The 22,660-nt window shown below is 42.9% G+C and overlaps 1 protein-coding gene and 1 non-coding gene across 2 annotated transcripts in view; one reads left to right on the top strand and one right to left on the bottom strand.

The window, feature by feature from the left end:
* The window catches only part of Kcnu1 (potassium calcium-activated channel subfamily U member 1), a 108,913-nt gene that overhangs the window by 36,614 nt on the left and 49,639 nt on the right, over positions 1–22,660 (top strand). Inside the window, exons 11-18 of the mRNA XM_045130560.1 lie at positions 6,597–6,702; positions 8,285–8,367; positions 10,757–10,826; positions 11,539–11,691; positions 14,733–14,845; positions 15,405–15,476; positions 19,894–19,983; positions 20,486–20,583. Of these exons, the coding sequence (XP_044986495.1) occupies positions 6,597–6,702; positions 8,285–8,367; positions 10,757–10,826; positions 11,539–11,691; positions 14,733–14,845; positions 15,405–15,476; positions 19,894–19,983; positions 20,486–20,583 (785 nt within the window). The remainder of the gene's footprint in view (positions 1–6,596; positions 6,703–8,284; positions 8,368–10,756; positions 10,827–11,538; positions 11,692–14,732; positions 14,846–15,404; positions 15,477–19,893; positions 19,984–20,485; positions 20,584–22,660) is intronic.
* Positions 5,013–5,114, bottom strand: LOC123453884. Its single transcript, XR_006633058.1, has one exon. It is a non-coding gene; the product is annotated as a U6 spliceosomal RNA (small nuclear RNA).

The following is a 22,660-nucleotide window of genomic DNA, read 5'->3' as shown; positions in this document are numbered from 1 at the left end:
GCTTGTTTCTTATTTTCATTTGTTTGGAAAAACATTTTCCATCCTTTCATCCATAGAGGTGTCTATCCTTAGTAGTGAGGTAGGTTTCTTCAAGACAACAGATAGATGGGTCCATTTTTCTGATCTACTCTGTTAACTTGTGTCTTTTGATGGGCAAGTTAAGAACATTAATATTTGATATTATAATTGTGAGATTCAATTTAATCCCTGCCATGTTGGAGTCTTTATGTGGGTTTGGTGCTTTCTTGGGCTTTGAACATTTTTGTGCCTGCTCAAGTTTTAGTTATTGCATTCTCCTTCTTGTGGGCTCTTGATGTTGGTTGTTCAGCTCTTTTGTGGGGAGTATTCCCTGAAGTATTCCCTATAGTTTTGGCTTAGTGATTATATTGTCATAGAGCTGGCTTTTATCATGGAAAGTTTTCCTTCCACCTTTTATTTTGAAGGGTATTTTTGCTGGGAACAAGAGTTTGGGTTGGAATCCATAGATTTTTAGACTGTGAAGTGTTCTATTCCAATCCCTGTAGCTTTCAGGGTTTCCATTGAAAAGTCTGAGGTAATTCTGATGGCATTGCCTTTGTATGTAATTAATTGTTTCTCTCTTTCTGCTTTTAGCACTCTTGCTTTGTTTTCATTGTTTAGGGTTTTAACTATGATGTGCCTTGGGGAGTTTCTTCTTTGGTCCAGTCAGTTTGGTGTTCTGTTAGCTTATTTATTTTATTTTTTTGACATAGAGAGTGTTTTAAAAGCTCTTTTCAAGCTGGGCATGGTGGCTCATGCCTTTAATCCAAGCCCTTGGGAGGCAGAGGTAGGAGGATCGCCATGAGTTCAAGGCCACCCTGAGACGACATAGTGAGTTTCAGGTCAGCCTGGGCTAAAGCAAGACCCTACCTCAACAAAACAAACAAAAAATACAAAAAAAAAAAATCTCTATTTGAATTTTGTTTTCTGTTGTGGTTTTCTGCATTGTGCCCATCTCTTTTTTGAGATCCTATTTCAGGTCATGGTTTGATTTTCTTGATGTTTCCTGGAATTCATTCTTGCATTTGATTTCATTAAACTTAATCAGCTGGTTGTTGAGATCATCTATTTGTTGACTCACCTTCACTTTATCTCTCTCTCTTTTTGTTCTTTTGAGGTAGGGTCTTGTTCTAGCCCAGGCTGACCTGGAATTCACAATGTAGTCTTAGGGTGGCCTTGAACTCATGGTGATCCTCCTACCTCTGCCTCTCAAGTGCTGGGACTAAAAGCATGTACCACCACACACGGCTATATCTCTTTTGAGGTCTTTCTTCATTTCCTCCATTAAGTTATGTGTAGTGATGAAGCTGTGTGCATTTCATTTATGCAATTGTTGGATTTTTGATAGTTTGCTTCAAGTTCAGCAATTCACCACTTGGTCAGGGACACATACCTTATTGTGTGTATTCATTTCTGTTGTTTCCTCTATATTTTCACTGCAGATTTCCATTGTTGGCCTAGGCAATCTTGGAGAGCTCTGGTTGTTTGTTTGTTTTGCATTGTGGTCTACTTACTTACCCTTGCAGGATCTCCACTGAGTGTTCTGTTGTGCGTTTGAATTGGCTTGGAGTGGGCTGGTGCTGTATCCACAGATGTGCAGGTTGTGGAGGCTGCAAGTGAGTCAGCAACTCTGGGCTGGTGGCTGAAACAAGAGGTGGAGGTCCAGAATGTCTTCGTCCCACTCTCCGAGCAGGGCCTTGCCTGTGGGGCTCAGGAACAGCGGTACTTGCCCTTTATCCCACTGTGCCCCAGATGAGCAGGCTGTGTAGGAAGCAGAAGCCCTCTGGAGGGTAATTGCCAGATATTTTGTACTCCCTGTCTGGGGCTGATGCTGATGGCTGGAAAGTGGAGTGGGGGTGGGGAAGTGGATGGGCCTTGGGGATCCAGGAGCTAGGCATGAAGGTGGTCCGAAGAGATAGCTGGTGTGGGGGCTGTCGATGTGGTCAGTGGTGTGGATTGGAGTGATCAAAAGAGGTTGCAGAGGCTGAAAAATCCACTGAGGTTGGCAGCATGGGAAATCTTAGGGGCAAGAGGTGTGGGGCGGGGACCCGCAGGGCCAGGCATCACGGAGTGGGGCAGAAGTGGCAGGACGGGGGCTGGGCTGGAAGCCGTGGGTCCTCACCCTGGTACCCTGGGGACGCACACAAGGGCCAGCGGCACAGGGAGTGGCTGAAGCAGTGTGGGGTGAGGTGGAGGCGAGGGTGCTTCTAGCGTTGGTGACCTGGGGACCTCAGGGACCCGCTGTGCATAGTGGAGCAGAAATGTGGGCTCTGGATGGGGACTCACAGGGGCAGGTGGCGCAGGGTGGGGCGGAAGCATAGGCCCTGGCCCTGCCTCGGTGGGGACCCACGGCATGGGGATCCGGTGCCTGGCCGATGAGAAGCGCAGCGTGGGGAGCTGGGCAGGTGGCGGTGAGTGGCAGGTGGGAGCAGGAAGGGGCGGAGGCACTCCCAGTGCTGGGATCTTCTGGGTGGGCAGCACAGGGATCAGCTGGCACCCGGGTCAGAGGCTCTGACTTGGAAGGTGGGCCCTGCCTCCGCCCTGTGTGTACCTGCTCAGTGGGTTGGTCCCCCCTCTGAGAGCATGGGGCATACAGGAAGGCTAATCCCCTGACTGCCCTGCCCACCTGAACTCAGCAGGCTACCTTAGGCACCAGCCCACCCCAGTGGTTGCTCCCTAGCTTGCCCGAGAACTACAGGAATCTGCGGATTCTGGAATATGCACCACCGTGCCCAGTCCGTGGAGGTCCTTTAAGACCTTCTAGTACTGGAGACCCCTCCCCCACAGTTCTTGTTTAATTGCATCCCCGGAGCTCCTGACCAGAAGTGGAAAATGTTTATCCAACTTTTCACCCTAAGGTTGTCTTCTCTAGTGTGGTAGAGTTTTTGAGCCAACAGGTAGATGGACCCCACCCACCTCTTTTGTTGTTGTTTTTAGAGGTAGGATCTTGCACTAGCCCACGCTGACCTGCAGACCATCTGTAGTCTCAAGGTGGCCTCGAACTCACAGCAATCCTCCTACCTCTGTGTTTCAGTCAGGTCCACATTACTGACAGAAGTAACCTGACCAAGAGCCACTTTGGGGACAAAAAGGGGTTTATTTTGGCTTACATACTCAAGGGGAAGCTCCATTGTGGCAGGGGAAATGATGGCATGAGCAGAGGGTGGACATCACCCCCTGGCCCACATAAGGTGGACAATAGCAACAGGAGGGTGTGCCAAACACTGGCATGGGGAAACTGGCTATAAAGCCCATAAGCCCGCCCCCAACAATACACTCCCTCCAGGAGGCATTAATTCCCAAATATCCATCAGCTGGGAACCTAGCATTCAGAGCACCTAAATTTATGAGGGACGCCTGAATCAAACCCCCACACTCTGCCTTCTGAGTACTGGGTTTAAAGGCATGCACCACCACCTGGGTGGATCCCACCTTTTAATTCAATCTGCTAGTTGGTGTCTTTTGAAGAGGGGAATTCAGATCATTAATATTCAGAGTTGCTATTAAATATATGTATTATTTCCTATCATTTTGTTGTTACTGTAGTGTTTGGTGTTTTCCTGTTCCTCTTTTGCTGAAGTATTATTTATTTATGGCTTATCTTTCTTTGGACCTCATGGATGTGTTTGTCTTTCTCTTCAGTCTGGAGAATTGTTTTGAGAATCTCCTGTAGGGCTGACTTATGGCCATGAATCCTTTCAGCCTATTTTGATCATGGCAAAATTTCCTTTCTCCTTCAGTTAGGATGCATAGCTTTGCTAGGTATAGTGGATACCTGTTGTCTTTCATAACTTGAAATGATCATTCTAAGCCTTCCTGGCTTCTAAAGTTTCTGTTATTCTGGTGGCCCTACCTTTCTATGTGACTTGGTGTGTTTCTCTTGCTGTATATTTAATGATTTCATTATGGTATGATGAGGGCAAGTTATTTTCTGGTCTTGTCTGTTTTCTAAATGCCTCTTACATCTGGATTGCCTTCTCTTTTCCTAGTTAGAGGAATTTTTCTTTCTTTTTAAAAATTTTCATATATTGGCACACATGCATATGTGTGTGTGTGTGTGTGTGTGTGTGGCAGGGCCTCTTGTTGCTGCAAATGAATGTCAAATGTTTGTGCCACCTTTTTTTGCTTTCTCTTTTTCTTTTTTTCTGAGGTAAGGTCTAGATGACCTTGAACTTGCTACGTAGCCAGTGATGAATTTGAACTTCTGCTCCTCTTGCCTATACCTCCTGAGTTCTGGGATTATAGGCATACACCAACATGCCCAGTTTTATGTGGTGTTAGGGATCCAACTCAGGGCTTCCTGCATACTAGGCATGCACTCTACCAACTGAGTGACATTCCCAGTCCAGCTTATATATTCTTGTCAATTTATCTTTTTATTTATGGAAACAGTCCAATTCTTCCACCTTGTCTTCCAGCTCAGATATTTTGTCCTTTCCTTGATACATTCTATTGGTAAGCTTTCCACATTGCTTTCTATTTTACTTACTATGCTTTTCATTTCCAGTATTTTTATCTCTTTATTGAGCACTAATAACATGAAAAATCAACGCAACATAACTCCTCAAAAATTAATTCTAAACTTACAGTGCCTGGCACTACCTACACAAGACCTTCATAATAGGAGGAAAAACTGGCAACATCAAAATAGAAGAGTAACTAAAGCAGAGGAAACTCAATGGAGGGTGGGCGAGGGAATGGGAAATGAGGGTGGTGAGTGGGGATAATCATTGTTCATTGTCTCTGCTTATGGATGTTGTCGATAAAAAGTTAAAAAAAATAATTCTATAGTAATGGCCACCAGTGAGATTGAAATTGAAGAAAGTCAAGAAGTAGAACTCAAAAGAATGGTTATAAGTCTATTCAAAGAAATAAAAAAGAAAATAAACTTCTGAGTAGATCAAATGAGAATACAGTTAATTGAAATAAAAAAGGATAGAAAAAATGAAAGACCATATATGTGCACATATTTATTTGCATACATGCATATACACATATATGGGGGGAGGGAGAAAACAGTACTTTCTTGTTCAGGGGCCATGCTAATCTTCTCTGTCTTGTTCAAAATTTAGTATATGTGCTGCTGAAGTGAGCAGTGAAGACTATTTTTATTTAATTTTTGGTTTATAAACTTTTTGTTTTTAACTTTTAGCTTAATTGTATTGTGATCACAGATTATGATATATTGAGCAATTAAATTATGATTAAAAATGTTTTGTGCTCTTAAAATAAATTAAGTTTTATGGGCTGGAGAGATGGCTAAGTGTTTAAGGTGCTTGCCTGCAAAGTCCAAGGACCTAAGCTCAATTCTCGAGTACCTACATACAGCCAAATGCACAAGGTAATGCATACATCTGGAGTTCATTTACAGTGGCTAGAGGCCCTGGTGCACCCATTCTTTCTCTCTCTCTCTTCTGCATCTTCCTTTTTTTTCATAAGTAAATAAATATAAAAGAAAAGAAAGGAAATTAGGTTTTCTAAATGTTGTAAATATTAAACTATGTGTTTAAAATACTAGGTGATTAGAGCTGCAAAGTTAGCTCATACAGTAAAGTGTTTGCCTCACAAGAATGAGGATCTGATTTTGATCTCCAATACCCTTATAAATATTACAGGTGTGGTGGTACATGCATATAATCTCAGTGCTGGGGTGCAGGGAGGATAGAGACAGTAGATTCATGGGGCTCATTGGCCAGCCTATCTAACTCAATTGGTGACCTTCTGGCCAATTAGAGTGCCTATCTCAAAAAACCCTCGGCATTCCCAAAAGTGACACCTGACATTGTCCTCTGACCTCCTCATGCATATACACATGTTCACGTGTACCACACACATGAACATGCACACAGGCAATATACAACTTAAAACAGATACTTGATGTTATTTACTGCTTGATCTATCAGTAGATGAGAGACTATGTTGAATCCTCTCATTCTAGTGACAGACTTAATTCATTCCTCAGGCCTTGTCATATTTGCTTCATAAATTTAGAAACCATTTTGTTAAAGTCATAATTGTTTAAAAATACTATATCTTTCTGAGTAACTGAATTGTTCTGATTAAATAGTAAATTTTTCATCTTAGTAATTCCTTGGTTTTCATAGAATTGATTTGTATTTTTTTACATCACTGTGATTGCTTAGATCTGACTTATAGACCCATCCCTTAAGCTGGTTATGTCAACATCCCCTAGCCATGTGTACTCATCATGAAAAAATGAGTATTTTTAAATATTTTTATTTTTGTTTATTTATTTGAGGGAGAGAGAGAGAGGCAGAGAGAGAGAGAGAGAGAGATTGAGAGAGAGACAGAGAGAGAATGGGAGTGCCAGGGTCTGCAGCTGCTGCAAATTAACTCCAGACACATGCACCACTTTGGGCATTTGGCTTATGTGGGTCTTGGGGAATGGAACCTAGGTCCTTTGGCTTTGTAAGCCAGTGCCTTAACCACTAAGCCATCTCTTTAGCCTGAGAATGGGTATTTTTCTGAGAGGAAATGAGAGTGATTAGTGAACATACTAAATACGTTCTGAACCAAATCCACTTATTCTCATCTTTGTACCACACCCTTTTGCCCAGGACCAATCCATCCTTGGAACTGGAAACTATATTTAAATGCTACTTGGCCTATACAACTTTTGTATGTGGATCTGCGCTGAAGTGTGAGGATCTGAAACGAGTTGGAGTAAGATCTTATTCTTTCTTTGGCTCTTCTGTGAACTGTGAATGAAGACAATGTATTGCTGTTTCAGAAGCTAATGCATATTTCTCACTGGAGGAAAGTCTAGCATCCTCAACTTTGAAGATAGTATAACTGATTTCTTTTTTTTTTTTAATTAATTTATTTATTTGAGAGTGACAGACACAGAGAGAAAGACAGATAGAGGGAGAGAGAGAGAATGGGTGCGCCAGGGCTTCCAGCCTCTGCAAACGAACTCCAGACGCGTGCGCCCCCTTGTGCATCTGGCTAACGTGGGACCTGGGGAACCGAGCCTCAAACCAGGGTTCTTAGGCTTCACAGGCAAGCGCTTAACCGCTAAGCCATCTCTCCAGCCCTATAACTGATTTCTTAATCCTCCTTGACACATATCCAGCAGTCCTCAATGTTGATTTATGCCTTATTTATTTCACTAAGTTTTCCATCTATGATAATTTCATCTTATCAGTCTAAGATTTGAGAAAAGTTACAGTTAACACAAATGTGGGTGGCCCTTCACCACCCCTATAAAGTTCATACCAGAAGATATGTTGGTCCATCAGCTGTCACCAACTTCTCTTCTTAAACACAGTGCTGTACCTTCTAATAGGATAAGCAATAAGAAAAACAGTAGAAATCACTGTAGTCTAGATTATAGCCATTTAGTCAGGTTTTGTTTTTTTTTTTATCAAAGTCAGCTTCTTGTTATGTTGTAAGTTTTGTAAAAACAACAAACTAAAATGTTTCAGCTTATAGCAAAGATCTGTAGAGCTAATTTAGAGACTCCAAGCAGAAAATAACAGACCCAGAATCATCTGTATCTTTATTGCAACTTGTTACCATAGGAATCATTTCCCTGACTTTCCAAAACTTCAGGATCCAGAATGCTGAATAATTGTTTACTTTGGGCAAGCATACTCCTAATTTTTCCATTTTTGCTGCCCCGAAAGACAGATAAATGTACAGGAAAGCTACTGAAAAACACTTTACTGGGCTGGAGAGAAGGCTTAGCGGTTAAGCACTTGCCTGTGAAGCCTAAGGACCCCAGTTCAAGGCTCCATTCCCCAGGTCCCACATTAGCCAGATGCACAAGGGGGCACATGCGTCTGGAGTTCGTTTGCAGCGGCTGGAGGCCCTGGCACACCCATTCTCTCTCTCTCTCCCTCTCTCTCTCTCTCTCTCTCTCTCTCTCTCTCTCTCTCCCTCTTTGTCTGTCGCTCTCAAATAAGTAAATAAAAATAAACCAAAAGAAAAACCCCACCTTACTGAAATTCAAGAGACATAAAAGAAGGGTCATGGGTGGTGGGAAAACCTAACTTTGTACTTTACCTATTGTGAAGCAGTCTTTGATTTATGTAAGTGACCCTGCGCCTGGTCCTTCAGCTGCAGTCCTCAGAGCCCTGACATTTGCAGGATTCCAACACTGATATAAAGACAGCCAATAACTCCTACCTTGTGCTCTCTTTGTTGGCAATTATATATGAAACATCAAGAAAGCCCACAAGGGGGGACCCCTAGTGTGTCTGCTATGTAATTAACCTGACGGCTGCTGTCTCATCTTGAAGAGTAGGTGGAGTATGCCGAGGCTTGCTTGATTGTAGCCAACTCTCTGTGCAGCAACTTTCATGAGGAAGACACTTCAAACATTATGAGGTAAGGAGCTGGCATTGCTACTTGTCTGTTCCAATACTGATTTCTTTTCTTTTTTTTTTTTTTTTTTTGAGGTAGGGACTTACTCTACCCAGGCTGACCTGGAATTCCCTGTGTAGTCTCAGGGTGGCCTCAAACTCACGGCGATCCTCCTACCTCTGCCTCCTGAGTGCTGGGATTAAAAGTCGTGTGCCACCATGCCCGGCCCAATACTGAATTCTTTACAGCTTATACTAAAATCCATCCCCTTACCTAGGACTCAATGAAAGATGTCATCTCTTATAACAGCATATTCATTTTCCAGGTTTATGCCTGGTGTTCTATTCATACATGTATTGCAGGACCGTAAATGGATGCAAACGGAAGTGAAAATAGAGTGTCCAGATTGTATATGATCTTTTCCCCCCTGACATTTCTTTTGGATAGTAGTTATCCAAACTTAAAAAGAAAGCATATCTAAAACTTTTTTTGTTGTTGTTGTTTTTTTCGAGGTAGGGTCTCACCCTGGCTCAGGCTGACCTGGAACTCACTATGTAGTCTCAGGGTGGCCTCGAACTCATGGCGATCCTCCTACCTCTGCCTCCCTAGTGCTGGGATTAAAGGCATGCGCCACCATGCCCGGCCTCAAAAATTTTTTAAATTAATTTTTGCAATTGAACCCAGGGCTTCATGCATACTAGGCAATCTACCAGTTGAGCAATATCTACAGCTCCAACTGATATTCAGATAGCATTGCTATAACTAAAATCTTTTCCTGTTCAAAAATAAACATGCCTTCCTGAGCATGGTGACACACGCCTTTAATCCCAGCACTAGGGAGGCAGAGGTAGGAGGATCGCCATGAGTTCGAGGCCACCCTGAGACTACATAGTGAGTTCCAGGTCAGCCTGAGCCAGCGTGAGACCCTACCTTGAAAAACCAAATAAACAAATAAATTAATTAATTAAAAAATATAAAATAAAATAAAAAATGATAAACATTCCATCTTTGAATCCTTCTCCTACACTGCATTTATTGTAATTTCTACTCAATAGTTCTGGGGAAAGATTATGCATGGTTCAGTACTGTTTGTGACCATTGACAAGAATTTCTTTTATTTTTATTTCTTTCAAAGAGAGAGAGAGAGATGGGCTGGAGAGATGGCTTAGTGGTTAAGCACTTGCCTTTGAAGCCTAAGGACCCCGGTTCGAGGCTCGATTCCCCAGGACCCATGTTAGCCAGATGCACAAGGGGGCACACGTGTCTGGAGTTCGTTTGCAGAGGCTGGAAGCCCTGGCGCGCCCATTCTCTCTCTCTCTCCCTCTATCTGTCTTTCTCTCTGTGTCTGTCATAAATAAATAAAGTAAAAAAGAGAGAGAGAGAGAAAGAGAATATGGAAGCAGCAGGGCCTCCAGCCACTGCAAACAAACTCCAGATGCATGTACCACCTTGAGCATCTGGTTTACGTGGGTCCTAGGGAATTGAACCTGGGTCCTTTGACTTTGCAGGCAAATGCCTTAACCACTGAGCAATCTCTCTAGCCCCATTGGCAAGAATTTTTAAGGTGGTTAGAGTCAGTTTAATCACCTTAAACTGTGAAGTATACTTAAAAAGGAACTTGACTTTTGGTAACAGATTCAAAATATGATTGTGGTAGCAACAGCATTGTGCCTAACACTAATGAACATTCTGTTCCTGGGTCACAATAAATGACTCTAGGGCTGGAGAGATGGCTTAGCAGTTGAGCGCTTGCTTGTGAAGCCTAAGGACCCTGGTTCGAGGCTTGATTCCCCAGGACCCATGTTAGCCAGATGCACAAGGGGTCGCACGCATCTGGTGTTTGCAGTGGCTGGAAGCCCTGGCGCACCCATTCTGTCTCTCTCTATCTGCCTCTTTCTCTCTCTGTCTGTTGCTCTCAAATAAATAAATAAATAAACAAAAAAATATGACTACACAAAGCTGGAAACAGCTGAGAGCTTGTACCATGCATGGTACATGAATAACAGGTAGCCCTTAGGTTCTTAAGTTAGAAAATGAGAAAATTGAATTAGACTTTCAATTAACCACTTTGAACTACCAACTGCAATCAAATCTTAATTTTTTTCCTATAAAATTATATTTTGGTTTGAAGGCTAAGGCATGTCATATTGTTTATTTATTCCTTGTAAATGGGTTTCAGAAAATCAGTTTTCTAATGCAGACCTAACTTTTCATGGATATTGTTACTTAGTCACTTAACCAGTGTGGTTTTTCTGCATATGTAAATAGAATGATTTTATGAAACAACCTAATAATGAATTTTATGTGCTGAGTTTTCTCACGCTTATGCACAAGTAAATTTAATTGTGAATTGAATTATATTACAAAGCCAATATGACACATCCCTAATGAGTACAATGGTGGTTTTTCTCAGGGTGCTGTCCATCAAGAACTATTACCCGCAGACTAGAGTTATCATACAGATTCTTCAATCCCACAACAAGGTATTGTGACACTCAGTAGGTTCAGTTTCCTTTTCTTTGGGTCTGTGAAGCCAGATGAACTGCTATCTAATTGGTCCACCAATCAATCAGGGTGAATTTTGCAGTCTTAATAAAATGGTCAAGCTCTTAGGAACATGAACTGCGATAAGAATCAGTGGTCTCAGCCATTTGACCTGATTTTACAACTCAAGTTATTTTCATTTTAAAAGCAGAAGTGTTGTAATACTAACCACTTCCAAACGCTGCATTCTGCATCATTTCCATTGACCTTGGTTCCCCTCTGATTCTCAAGTGAAGAGTAAATGATTTCAAGTAAATTAACTGAAGGACCTCCTCCATCCAGAAAAGCCTTCTTTTTTAAAAAAATTTTTGTTTATTTTTAATTTATTTGAGAGTGACAGACAGAGAGAGAAAGACACAGACAGAGAGAGAAAGACATACACACACACACACACAGAGAGAGAGAGAGAGAAAGAGAAAAAGAGAGAGAGAGAAAGAGAAATGGACGCACCAGGGCCCACTGCAAACTCCAGATGCATGTGCCCCCTTGTGCAACTGGCTTATGTGGGTACTGGGGAATCAAGCCTCAAACTGGGGTCCTTAGGCTTCACAGGCAAGCACTTAACCATTAAACCATCTCTCCAGCCCCCAGAAAAGCCTTCTTGAGCTATGTGCATGCTTAGTGCTTGACCTAATTTTTACCATCAAACAGGTTTTCCTGCCCAAAATTCCCAGCTGGAACTGGAATGCTGGAGACAATATCATCTGCTTTGCTGAATTAAACCTTGGATTTATTGCACAAGGCTGTTTGGTGCCAGGCTTGTGTACCTTTCTTACATCTCTATTTGTTGAACAAACCCAAAAGGTAACCTTGTAAACTGTTGCTGACTGTTGCTGAATGCTCTTTCCCCATGTCCCACATGATAGGATCAGAAATAGAAGAGCTGGGCATGGTGGCACACACCTTTAATCCCAGCACTTGGGAGGCAGAGGTAGGAGGATCATTGTGTGTTCCAGGCCAGCCTGAGACTACATAGTGAATTCCAGGTCAACCTGGGCTAGAGCAAAATGCTACCTTGAAAAAATAAGAAAGATGGGCTGGAGAGATGGCTTAGTGGTTAAGCGCTTGCCTGTGAAGCCTAAGGACCCCGGTTCGAGGCTCGGTTCCCCAGGTCCCATGTTAGCCAGATGCACAAGGGGATGCACGCATCTGGAGTTCGTTTGCAATGGCTGGAAGCCCTGGCGCGCCCATTCTCTCTCTCTCCCTCTATCCATCTTTCTCTCTATGTCTGTCGCTCTCAAATAAATAAATAAAAAATGAACAAAAAAAACCTAAAAAAAAAATAAATAAGAAAGATGAAAGCAAGCAAGGAAGCAAGAAAGATAGAAACAGAAGAAAGTTAAGGAAAGCAAAAGTCTTCAAGAAGAGGGATTTGCTTCTGCATCAGCTGGGATGTATCAGAAGGTCTACCTGGAAGGTCTGGCTTCTTCACTGGCTTTGGAGAAGTTACTTGTCTTATTTGTGCAGCATTTACCTGTAAACCAGAAATCATAACTACACTTCCTTCCTGCAACCCAGATGCTGTGAACCTTAGTATATCCATAAATGTGCCAGTACCTTGGGTTGTTGAGAGGAGAAATATAAATGAAAGTTACAGACTTCACCAAAAAACACATATTTCTATGTAAATCAACTAGAACTTTATTGTAGTTATCTTCTTATTGCTGGGACAAAGCACCTGACTAATAGCACCTGATGGGAGCAAGGGATTTATTTATTTTGGCCTACAGTCTCAAGAGGAAGAGCTATGAAGGCAGGGGAAAGTATGGCGTGAGCAGAGGCTGAACATCAGCTCTGCCAAAGCAGGTGGAAAATAACAAGAGAACGAGCTATGCTTTGGCTGGGGGCTGCTTGGGCACTGGCTGTAATACCCCAAAGCCTTCCCCGAACAACACACCTTCTCCAGCAAGCTTCCACCTCCCAAATTGCCATCAGCTGGAGATCAAGCACTCAAGTCACAAACATGATTAGAATGAAATAATTCTATTCCTCAAATAGGAACAATGCTATGAACAATAATTAGAGTCTAATTAATCTTCAGATTCTTTTAGGCAAAGTCCACTCCGTAATAATAATAGTGATCTTATGTTGATTGCTTGCTATTTATTGTGTTTCCTTTCAATGATATTGTAGAATCCCAGCAGTGCTGAGGCAGTTGTATAGGAAGCTGATGAGCAGCAGATCAAGGGTTGTCTGACCCATAATCTTACCAGTGTGCCTATGCCTCTGCTGTTGGCATCTATCCAGTCTCCCATGTCAAGTCTTCCAAAATGATTGCCTGGGATAAAGAACCTAAAACGGGCTGCAGGGGTGATCCTTCATGTGTACTCTTAAGTGCTATTCCCATGAAATACTCTGAGAGGTTCTGTAACCCTTAGCAGGGCTTCGCTTTGTCTAAAGACCCTGCAGAGAGTGACCTTCCTCCCCATTTTAATTCTTATTCCATATTTGCCATTTCATATATCCATTTTCTCTTTGGCTTCCCTTTGGTCTTTATTTCATTCACTTAATAGATTTCTACATATTTTCCTCTTCCTTTCCTGGTGTTGCAAGGAAAAGCAAGAGTGGTGAAAGAACTATGACATACAAAATGTTAACTCTGGAGGAAACGCAGGTCTTCAGAAATTCCTTCTGTGAACATGAGGAGATAAGATGTACAAAGAAATGAGCCTCATATTGTATGGATGAGCTGGCCCCTTGTATATGACCATGTTTTTTAGTGATGTCTGTGTATGGTCTGGGTGACCTGTATAGTATGCAGAGAAAGTGACACAATTTCAAATGTCTGCTCTGATTGTTGTGATTTGTAACATATATTACTGAAGAAAATAAATGAGGTGAAAATATAAATCTCAGTGTATAGTGGGAAGGGGTGGGGTAGGGCAGTGTGCTCAATTATCTGAAATTATTATCTGAAATAGGTGGTTTATTTTAGCACAGCAGTTCTCAAACCACAAGATGACCATCTGAGGAGAATGTCTAAATCTACCACTACTCTCCACAGCAAGAGAATCTAGATATTCCAGACTTGTTCCCATGACTCTGGGCTTTGAGCTGCCCTGCTTTATGTAGGCAGCCCTGTGGGGTTCTCTTAGCCAACAGGTAGGGAAATGAGGAGGTGTTGTACCCAAAGCCCAGAGAGGAGCTACCACATACTCTCCCCATGGTGGCCTGTTGACCTTTTAAAAATGATCATTTGAGAACTGGCATATATAAGCTCAGTGGTAGGGTGCTTGCCTAGAGTATGCAAGGCCCTGAGTTCTTCCTCAGAACTGAGACAAAAAGCCATCTTCACTTGTCCCATTCCTCTAGAAACTTAGACTTTCCTTGATTTTTGCATTATTATCACCTGATTAAGATGGTTCTTTGAGTCCATCTGAATCTGTAAAATGTTCTGATTCTTAGTAGCCACAAATCGTTTTTCTCTGTGGGAAATGGTTCATTGATAGAAAACTAAGATGAATCAAAACCAGTTGTAAAGGGCCATATCACAGAGTGAAAGCTTGGAGTCCGCATTTTCCCTCCCATGCTGCTGTGAATGACTCAAGAAAACAGTAAGGCCACTGAGCTGAAGTTAAGAGTGGACGAGGAGAGCTCTAATCTCCAAATCAGAGGCTGGTATGCCATCTGGGAAGAAACCAGATCATGAGCTGTCCACTTCTTCATGGTCTGGACTTGTAGTTCTTTCTTTAATCTTTCTCCCACTTAAGCACTAGGAAACCTGTGTTTATTTTGTGACCTAAGTGCAATGGAAACTGATTTGGTACTTAGCTGTCTACTCAACTTATGTCACAGTTGCCCATGTCCCATGTCAATATTCTCTCTGTGGCATGACTGTTTTTTAGGTTTTTCCTAAAAAACCCTGGCAAAAACACTTCTTGAATGGCTTGAAGAACAAAATTCTGACTCAGCGTCTCTCTGATGACTTTGTTGGAATGACTTTCCCTGAAGTCTCCCGGTAAGTTAAGTGGACACTTTCCCAGCACGGCTAATGGACCCCTCACTGCAGGCCAGTCTAAGAGCAAGTGCCTTGAAGCTCACAACACGCGCGGAACGATCTCACTTCTATCCTAGTCAGCCCCCTGGTTAAGAGTTACTTCAGGAGGCTGGAGAGATGGCTCAGCGGTTAAGCGCTTGCCTGTGAAGCCTAAGGACCCTGGTTCAAGGCTTGATTCCACAGGACCCACGTTAGCCAGATGCACAAAGGGGCGCATGGGTCTGGAGTTCGTTTGCAGTGGCTGGAGGCCCTGGCGCGCCCATCTCTCTCTCTCTGCCTCTTTCTCTCTCTGTCTGTGGCTCTCAAATAAATAAATAAAAACAGACAAACAAAAAAAGAGTTATTGCAAGTACATTCAGTTTCAAGTAGAAATGGAGACTTAGAGAAGCCTTCACCTTCTGAGCTACTAGACCTCTCTCCCCCACCAGTGTGGAGGACAAAGGTTGTTGTCTTTGCTTGAAGTTGTCCTTCCCTGTTTCGAATCTGTGTCTCCTCACACCTCCCTTGACTTCTTCCCCAGGCTCTGCTTTATGAAGATGCATCTTCTGCTGATAGCCATCCAACAGCAAAACCTCTTCCGTGGCTGTTGCAGGTACTGAAGGCTTTTTCCATGGCTTCATGTTTCTGGAGAATCTTTAAGGTTACGGCCTGTAAAGATTCAGCCCTAACTAAGCTTTGGGTCATTTGTTGAGAGCCAGACTCTTGGACATGGACACGCTGGTGATGGGGAACCTTGTGCTCTGTCTTTCATGACTAGGGTCAGAGCAGTCTCCCCAGTGACTGGATGCTTTGACTTTTGTTCCTATGGCCCTGTCCTAGAAGAGATTACCTTCTTAGAGATGTTCTTTATTTTATTTTACTTTTACTTTAAAAATATTTTATTTATTTATTTGCAGGTAGAGAGTGACAGAGAGAGAGAGAGAGAGAGAGAGAGGGAGAGGGAAAGAGAGAGGGAGACTATGGAAGAACCAGGGCTCTAGCCACTGCAAATAAACTCCAGACACATGCGCTACCATGTGCATCTGGCTTACATGGGACCTGGAAAATTGAACCTTGGTCCTTAGGCTTCACAGGCAAGCGCCTTAGCCACGGAACCACCTCTCCGGCCCTGTACCATACTTTCTAAGGCAAGTGTTTGGGGGTAGTATCTTGATCAATATTCTATTTCAAAATTGTTTCATGATAGACTTCTAACATCTGGTAGAACAGCACTGAGCTGGAGAGATGGCTCCACAGTTAAGATGTTGGCCTGCAAAGCCTAACAACCTGGGTTCAATTCCCCAGTACCCAGGTAAGCCTGGTGCACAAAGAGGAACATGCATCTGGAGTTTGTTTGCAGTGGCTAGAGGCCCTGGTGTACCCATTCTCTCTCTCTCTCTCTCTCTCTCTAATAAATAAATAAGTAAATAAAAATAAAATTAAATAAATAAAAAGAAAGTATGGTACAAAATGGGAATTTGACTGTTTTTGATAAGGTAGAGGAGGAAATAGGGGACATTATCAGACTATTAGCATTTCCTGAGAACCAATGCATAAAGTGGATGCAATGAGAAGTAACAGAAATAACCATGTAATAAAAAAATAGAAAAGTGTATATGTAACTATGAATGGGAGAAAGGGCAGGGGAGTGACTATATAGTAATATAAAGATAAAAGAACTGGGCTGGAGAGATGGCTTAGCGGTTAAGCGCTTGCCTGTGAAGCCTAAGGACCCCGGTTCGAGGCTCGGTTCCCCAGGTCCCACGTTAGCCAGATGCACAAGGGGGCGCACGCATCTGGAATTCATTTGCAGTGGCTGGAGGCCCTGGTGCGTCCATTCTCTCTCTCCCTATCTGCCTCTTTCTCTCTCTGTCACTATCAAATAAATAAAAATAAACAAAAAAAAAACTTAAAAGAGCTGAGTGTGGTGGCACATGCTTTTAATCCCAGCACTCGGGAGGCAGAGGTAGGAGGATCACCATGAGTTTGTGACCACCCTGAGACTACATAGTGAATTCCAGCCTGAGCTAGAGTGAAACTCTACTTCAGAAAACCAAAAAAAAAAAAAAAAAAAAAAAGCAAAAAAACAAACAAACAACAAAAAAAAAACACTAAAAAATAAGAAGAGTGATGAGTAGACGGGATGAGGGCAAAGAAGCGTCATTACGTTGTCTCATGTGGGCTTTTTAGTGGAAAACTAACTCAAGACAATGGAACTCACTGGAATCAATCCTGATCTTGACTTGATTATGATTTATGAGCGCTGTGGTATTGGCAACATGTGTTTTTTTTTTTTTTTTTTAATGTGAAAAAGGAGTCAAGTTCTCTAAAACTGCTACCAGCTCCAAGACTGTCATTATCAGTAGTCTTAGAATTCTGGAAAATCATTGAAAGTTCAATTAATTTTGTATTTTTTGTGTGTTTGTTTTTTGATTTTTCAAGGCAGGGTCTCACTCTAGCCCAGGCTGACCTGGAATTCACTATGTAGTCTCAGGGTGGTCTTGAACTCATGGTAATCCTCCTACCTCTGCCTCCTGAGTGCTGGGATTAAAGGCGTGTGCCACCTCGCCCGGCTACTAATTTTGTATTTTTTTAATGAGAGTGACAGAGAGGAGAGAGAGAATTGGTGCACTAGGACCTCCAGCCACTGCAGACAAACTCCAGACACGTGTGCCATCTTGTGCTGATGTGTTGCTTTGTGTGCTTGTGACATCTTGTGCATCTGGCTTACATGGGATCTAGAGAGTCGAACATGGGTCCTTAGGCTTTGCAGGCAAGCACCTTAACCACTAAGCCATCTCTCCAGCCCCAAAAGTTCAATAATGTTGAGTAAAGTCAGACTATGAAGGAGTGACTTCATGTGAAAAGTTTGAAAGAGTAAAAGAGCTAGCTAAATGAAAGGTTGTAGAAAGTATCTAGGCAGAAGAAATCAATGGGGTACCACAGAAAGGAAGTACTTAAAAAGAAAGCAATGTATTGTCTGATGGGCTGAATTCTATTTAACAATCTTGCCAGTCTCAAAATTGAAACCCATGTATGGAAGCACCTTTACAATGAAAAGAAGGAGATATATAAGAGCCACTAGGCATGTGTTCACTAGCTAGTGAACATACACCAGTGATGTGTAAGGCCACAGATCCATTTGTTTTCTTCTGAAGGTTAAAACCAGGCACACTTCTCATTTGTATAAGTGAGTAAATATTCATAAAGTGACATCCACCACCTTAGGTAATGATCTACCCAGCACAGCAGTCCATCCTCATCCTCTTGGCAGAGGATTAAAGAGCATTTGCTCTTTCCCTCCTTCCTTCCTTCCCTTCTTCTCTTCCTCCTTCCTTCCTTCCCTTCCTCCCTCCCTCCTTCCTTCCCTCCTTTTCTCCTTTCTTTCTTTCTTCTTCTTTTTTTTTTTCGAGGTAGGGTCTCATTCTAGCTCAGGCTGACCTGGAATTCACTATGAAGTCTCAGTGTATGTGGCCTTGAACTCATGGCAGTCCTCCTACCTCTGCCTCCTGAGTGCTTGGATTAAAGGCGTGCACAACCACGCCTGGCTTAAGACAGAATTTTTAATCATGTAACCAGAAGAATTGGAAAATCAAGATGTCCAGGTCTTATAAAACAAATAATTCATATGATTCCTGCAATCAAAATCTTGCAATCAAAATAGATGAAAATGATGTCAAAATAAATGTAAAAGTTTAAAAACTGCACAGGAAAAATAAAGGGAACCTACTATACTATATGTGGTTTGAGCACAGAGACCAACAGTGATAACTTTATCTTAAATTTTATTTTTTATGCCGGCAATGGAACATCCAGTATCCTAGGCAAGTGCTCTGCATGGGTCTGAGCTATATTTCTAGCTGAGAATATTTAGAATCTTTGTGTTCTTTTGGTGGTAAGGACCAAATTCCCTGCGGGGTCGGGGTGTGTATATGTGTGGGTTTAAGTCAGCACCTAACCACTGAGCTACATTCCCAGCCTTAATTAGATATAGTTTCATTTTGAAGGTAAGTGGTCTGAGGATGAATACCGCTAGCATTTCTTTTTATGTTTATTTATTAGAGAGAGAGAGGGAGAGGGGAGAGAGAGAGAGAGAGAGAGAGAGAGAGAGAGAGAATGAATGGGCGTGCAGGACTTCCAGCCATTGCAAATGAATTCTAGACACATTCACCACCATATGCATCTGTCTTATGTGGGTTTTGGGGGAATTGAACCTGGGTCCGTAGGCTTCGTAGGCAAGCACCTCAACAGCTAAGGCTCCACTAGCATTTCCATAGTGCTGTCAACTGTACGTCATGCCTACTTGTCATTGCCCGAGTCAGCAAGGCACCACGCACCTGGCTGCTTCCTCCATCTTAGATACGCGACCCAAGCCCAGTCACCCCAGCTCACTGGTCTCGTTGCTGCCTGGCTGCCCTGAGCACACTCAGCAGCAATCAGAGGATCAGATGCCCTCCAACTCATCTCCCACTGGGTTGGGTACTAAAAGGAAACAATCCTGTTAACATGGAAATTGTTTTTTGTTTGTTTTTTTTCTGAGGCAGGGTCTCGGTCTAATGCAGATTGTGCTGGAACTCACTCTGTAGTGTAGGCTGGCCTGGAACTCAGGGCTGTCATCCTACCTTAGCCTCCCGGATTCTGGGATTAAGGACATGGGCCACCTCACTTAGCTGGAATAACATGGCAATTCAAACGCCTTGTTAGTGACAGTATGAACCACCAAATATTGCTACAGATATGGGGGGGGGTGGAAATGAATCACTGTGTTTTTTTTTTTAATATTTTTTATTTATTTGCGAGCGACAGACACAGAGAGAAAGACAGATAGAGGGAGAGAGAGAATGGGGGCGCCAGGGCCTCCAGCCTCTGCAAACGAACTCCAGACGCGTGCGCCCCCTTGTGCATCTGGCTAACGTGGGACCTGGGGAACCGAGCCTCGAACCGGGGTCCTTAGGCTTCACAGGCAAACACTTAACTGCTAAGCCATCTCTCCAGCCCAAATCACTGTGTTTTTTACTTTTCGTTTCCAGTGGTCTGATACTAAACCCGCCACCACAAGTTAGGCTGCAAAGGAACACATTAGGGTTCTTCATTGCTGAATCTCTGAAAGATGTCAAAAGGTACTGTATTAACAGTTCTTTGCTTGTTGCTGTGACTAGATGCCTGGCAAGAAGCAGCTTAAGGAAGTAAAGGATTTATTTTGGCTTATGTTTTGAGGTTACACACCATCATAGTGGGGAAGGCACAGCAGCAGGGGCATGAAGCAAAACTGGGCACATTGTGTCTGCAGTTAGGAAGTGGGGGGAAGAACAGGAAGTGGGACCAGACTATAAAACCTCAGAGCCCCCAGTGACCCATTTCCTCCAGCAAGGCTTCCCCTGGGAAAGGTTCCATAGCCTTCCTAAACAGCTCTACCAGCTGGAGACCAAGTATTCAAATGCAGGAGCCCATGGAAAACATTTTACATTCCAACCACAACAGGTACTTTACTTTTTAATTAGCTTAGGGTGGGACCGCACTAAAGCAAATATACCTTAAGGGGAGATAGACTGAGTCAGAACCATGTCTCTCCTTAGTGTTAAGCCACACCTAAGTGATTCTTGACTCGTTTTCATTGTCCAGAGCCGCCTTTTACTGTTCGACCTGTCACGGTGACGTGTGTAATCCCGAGCTAATTTCAAAATGCAGCTGCAAAGCTCGAAGCCAACGTCATCACTTAGGTAATTATTTTCTATGTACCTGTGATCAACCCCACTACTAAGGGTCGGGCTAGGACGGGGGGGGGGGGGGGGAGATTCCATCTTAAAAGACAAGACCCATTTGAATTTGTTCAAGATAAGATATTTGCATTCTCACTGAGGGTCTAAGACCAAATAATTGGTCTTTTTAAATTTTTGTTTATTTATTTGGAGAGAAAGAGGTAGAGAGAGAAAGGGCATGTCAGGCCTCTAACCACTGCAGACGAACTCCAGACGCATATGCCACTTTGTGATCTGGTTTATATGGGCCCTAGGGAATCAAACCTGGGTCCTTTGGCTTTTCAAGCAAGTGCCTTAACTGCTAAGCCATCTCTCCAGCCCTAATAAAATTGGTCTTTTAAAGCTGCAAGAAACCTTTAAGGTTGCCCAGTGTCATTCCCTCTCGTAAGCCAGGAGAATGAGTTCCAGATGGATTCACCAATGTTGGCCAAAGTCACGTAGACAGTGGCTTCACCAGACTGTCCTAAGCATGTTCACTCTCAGCCACCATTCTTACCTCATAACACAGATTTTCCCAATTTCAGCCTGAAAATTCAGTCAGTGTTTGACTGTTTGGTTGAGCACAAGGCTACGACCTCTGACTATTCTTGGAATAGTCTGTTTCCTCAGTGGATGGTGGGCAGTTTAAAGTTGGTACCATTCTGACAGCGATGCTAGTTGAACTCAATGGCTTATCAACAACTTGTCACAACTCGTTGTGACCAAAAGCAGCTTAAGGAAGGAAAGGGTTGATTTTGGCATATGTGTTCAGGTTACAGGGCTGGAGGCAGGAGCATGAGGCTACTAGTCACATTTCCTCCAGAATCAGGAAATGAAGAGAGATTAATGCTGGTGCTAAGCTCACTTTCTCCATATTAAATTTACATAATTTTTATTTTTTTTCCACCTGGGACTCCCATCCCATAGAATAGTGCCACCCAGATTTAGCATGGGTTTCTCACCCAAATGCAATCTAAAAACTTCTTCATAAGCCCAGAGGTTTGTTTCTACTGGGATTCTAAATCACATCAAGAGTGTTGACAATCAAGTATGACATCAAATTGACAAACGGGTAACTGTGACAAACCTTGTTCCACTTAAATGTCAGAAAAGAAAAAAATAATCACATTTATCCTTGATAATTTAGTCCCTTCTGCTTAGAAGTTAGTCTTTTCCAGGTGTATTCATGTTCTTTGGATAAAACCCTAGCCTCTCAGAATATAAACTTGATCAATTAAAAATGTGAGTTTCCTATCAGACTTTTCTTTTTAAAAATTTTATTTATTTATTTGATAGCAAGAAAGAGGCAAATAGATAGATACATAAATACATAGATGATAGATAGATAGACAGACAGACAGACAGATGATAGAAGAAATGGATGTGCCAGGACCTCCAGCCTTTGCAAACAAACTCCAGACACATGGGCATGGCTTATGTGGGTAGTGGGAATAGAACCCTGGTATTTAGGCTTCACAAGCAAGTGCCTTAACCACTAAGCCATCTCTCCAGCCCCAGAACTAGTCTTACTTTTAAGATCCTCATCCTTTCTTTGCCCCCAGAATGGTGTGCAAATGCAGAAATAGCCTTGCTTAGCAGTGTATAGCAAGTTTGCTGTGCTGGTTGGAATGAGGGGTCCCTCAGAGCCTCACATGTTTGTGGTTAAACTCATGCTCAGTCCTTAGCTTGTAGAGCCTTAGGGAGGTAGAGCCTGGCTGAAGGCGGTGTGTCACTGGGGACGGACCTTGAGGTTCATAAGCACAAGCTCCAAGCTTAGACTACTTCCACTCTAATATGCAGCAGCATCCTGTTCTGACTGTGCTCCTGCCTCCCCTGCCACACACACACACAGAGGGGAGGAGGGGAGAGCGAGAGTGCACGGGCACACCAGGGCTTCCAGCCACTGCAAATGAACTCCCGATGCATGTGCCACCTTATGCCAGCTGCCTTATGTGGGCACTAGGAAATCAAACTTGGGTCATTAGGCTTTATAGGCAAGTGCTTTAACTGCTGAGCAATCTCTCCAGCCCTATTTTATCTTTCTTAACTAATTTTGGTT

This window comes from Jaculus jaculus, chromosome 12 (assembly GCF_020740685.1).
Source record: "Jaculus jaculus isolate mJacJac1 chromosome 12, mJacJac1.mat.Y.cur, whole genome shotgun sequence".
Classification (NCBI taxonomy): domain Eukaryota; kingdom Metazoa; phylum Chordata; class Mammalia; order Rodentia; family Dipodidae; genus Jaculus; species Jaculus jaculus.
The sequence above is the reverse complement of the archived record's forward strand: the minus strand, read 5'-3'. Positions and strand labels throughout refer to the sequence as shown.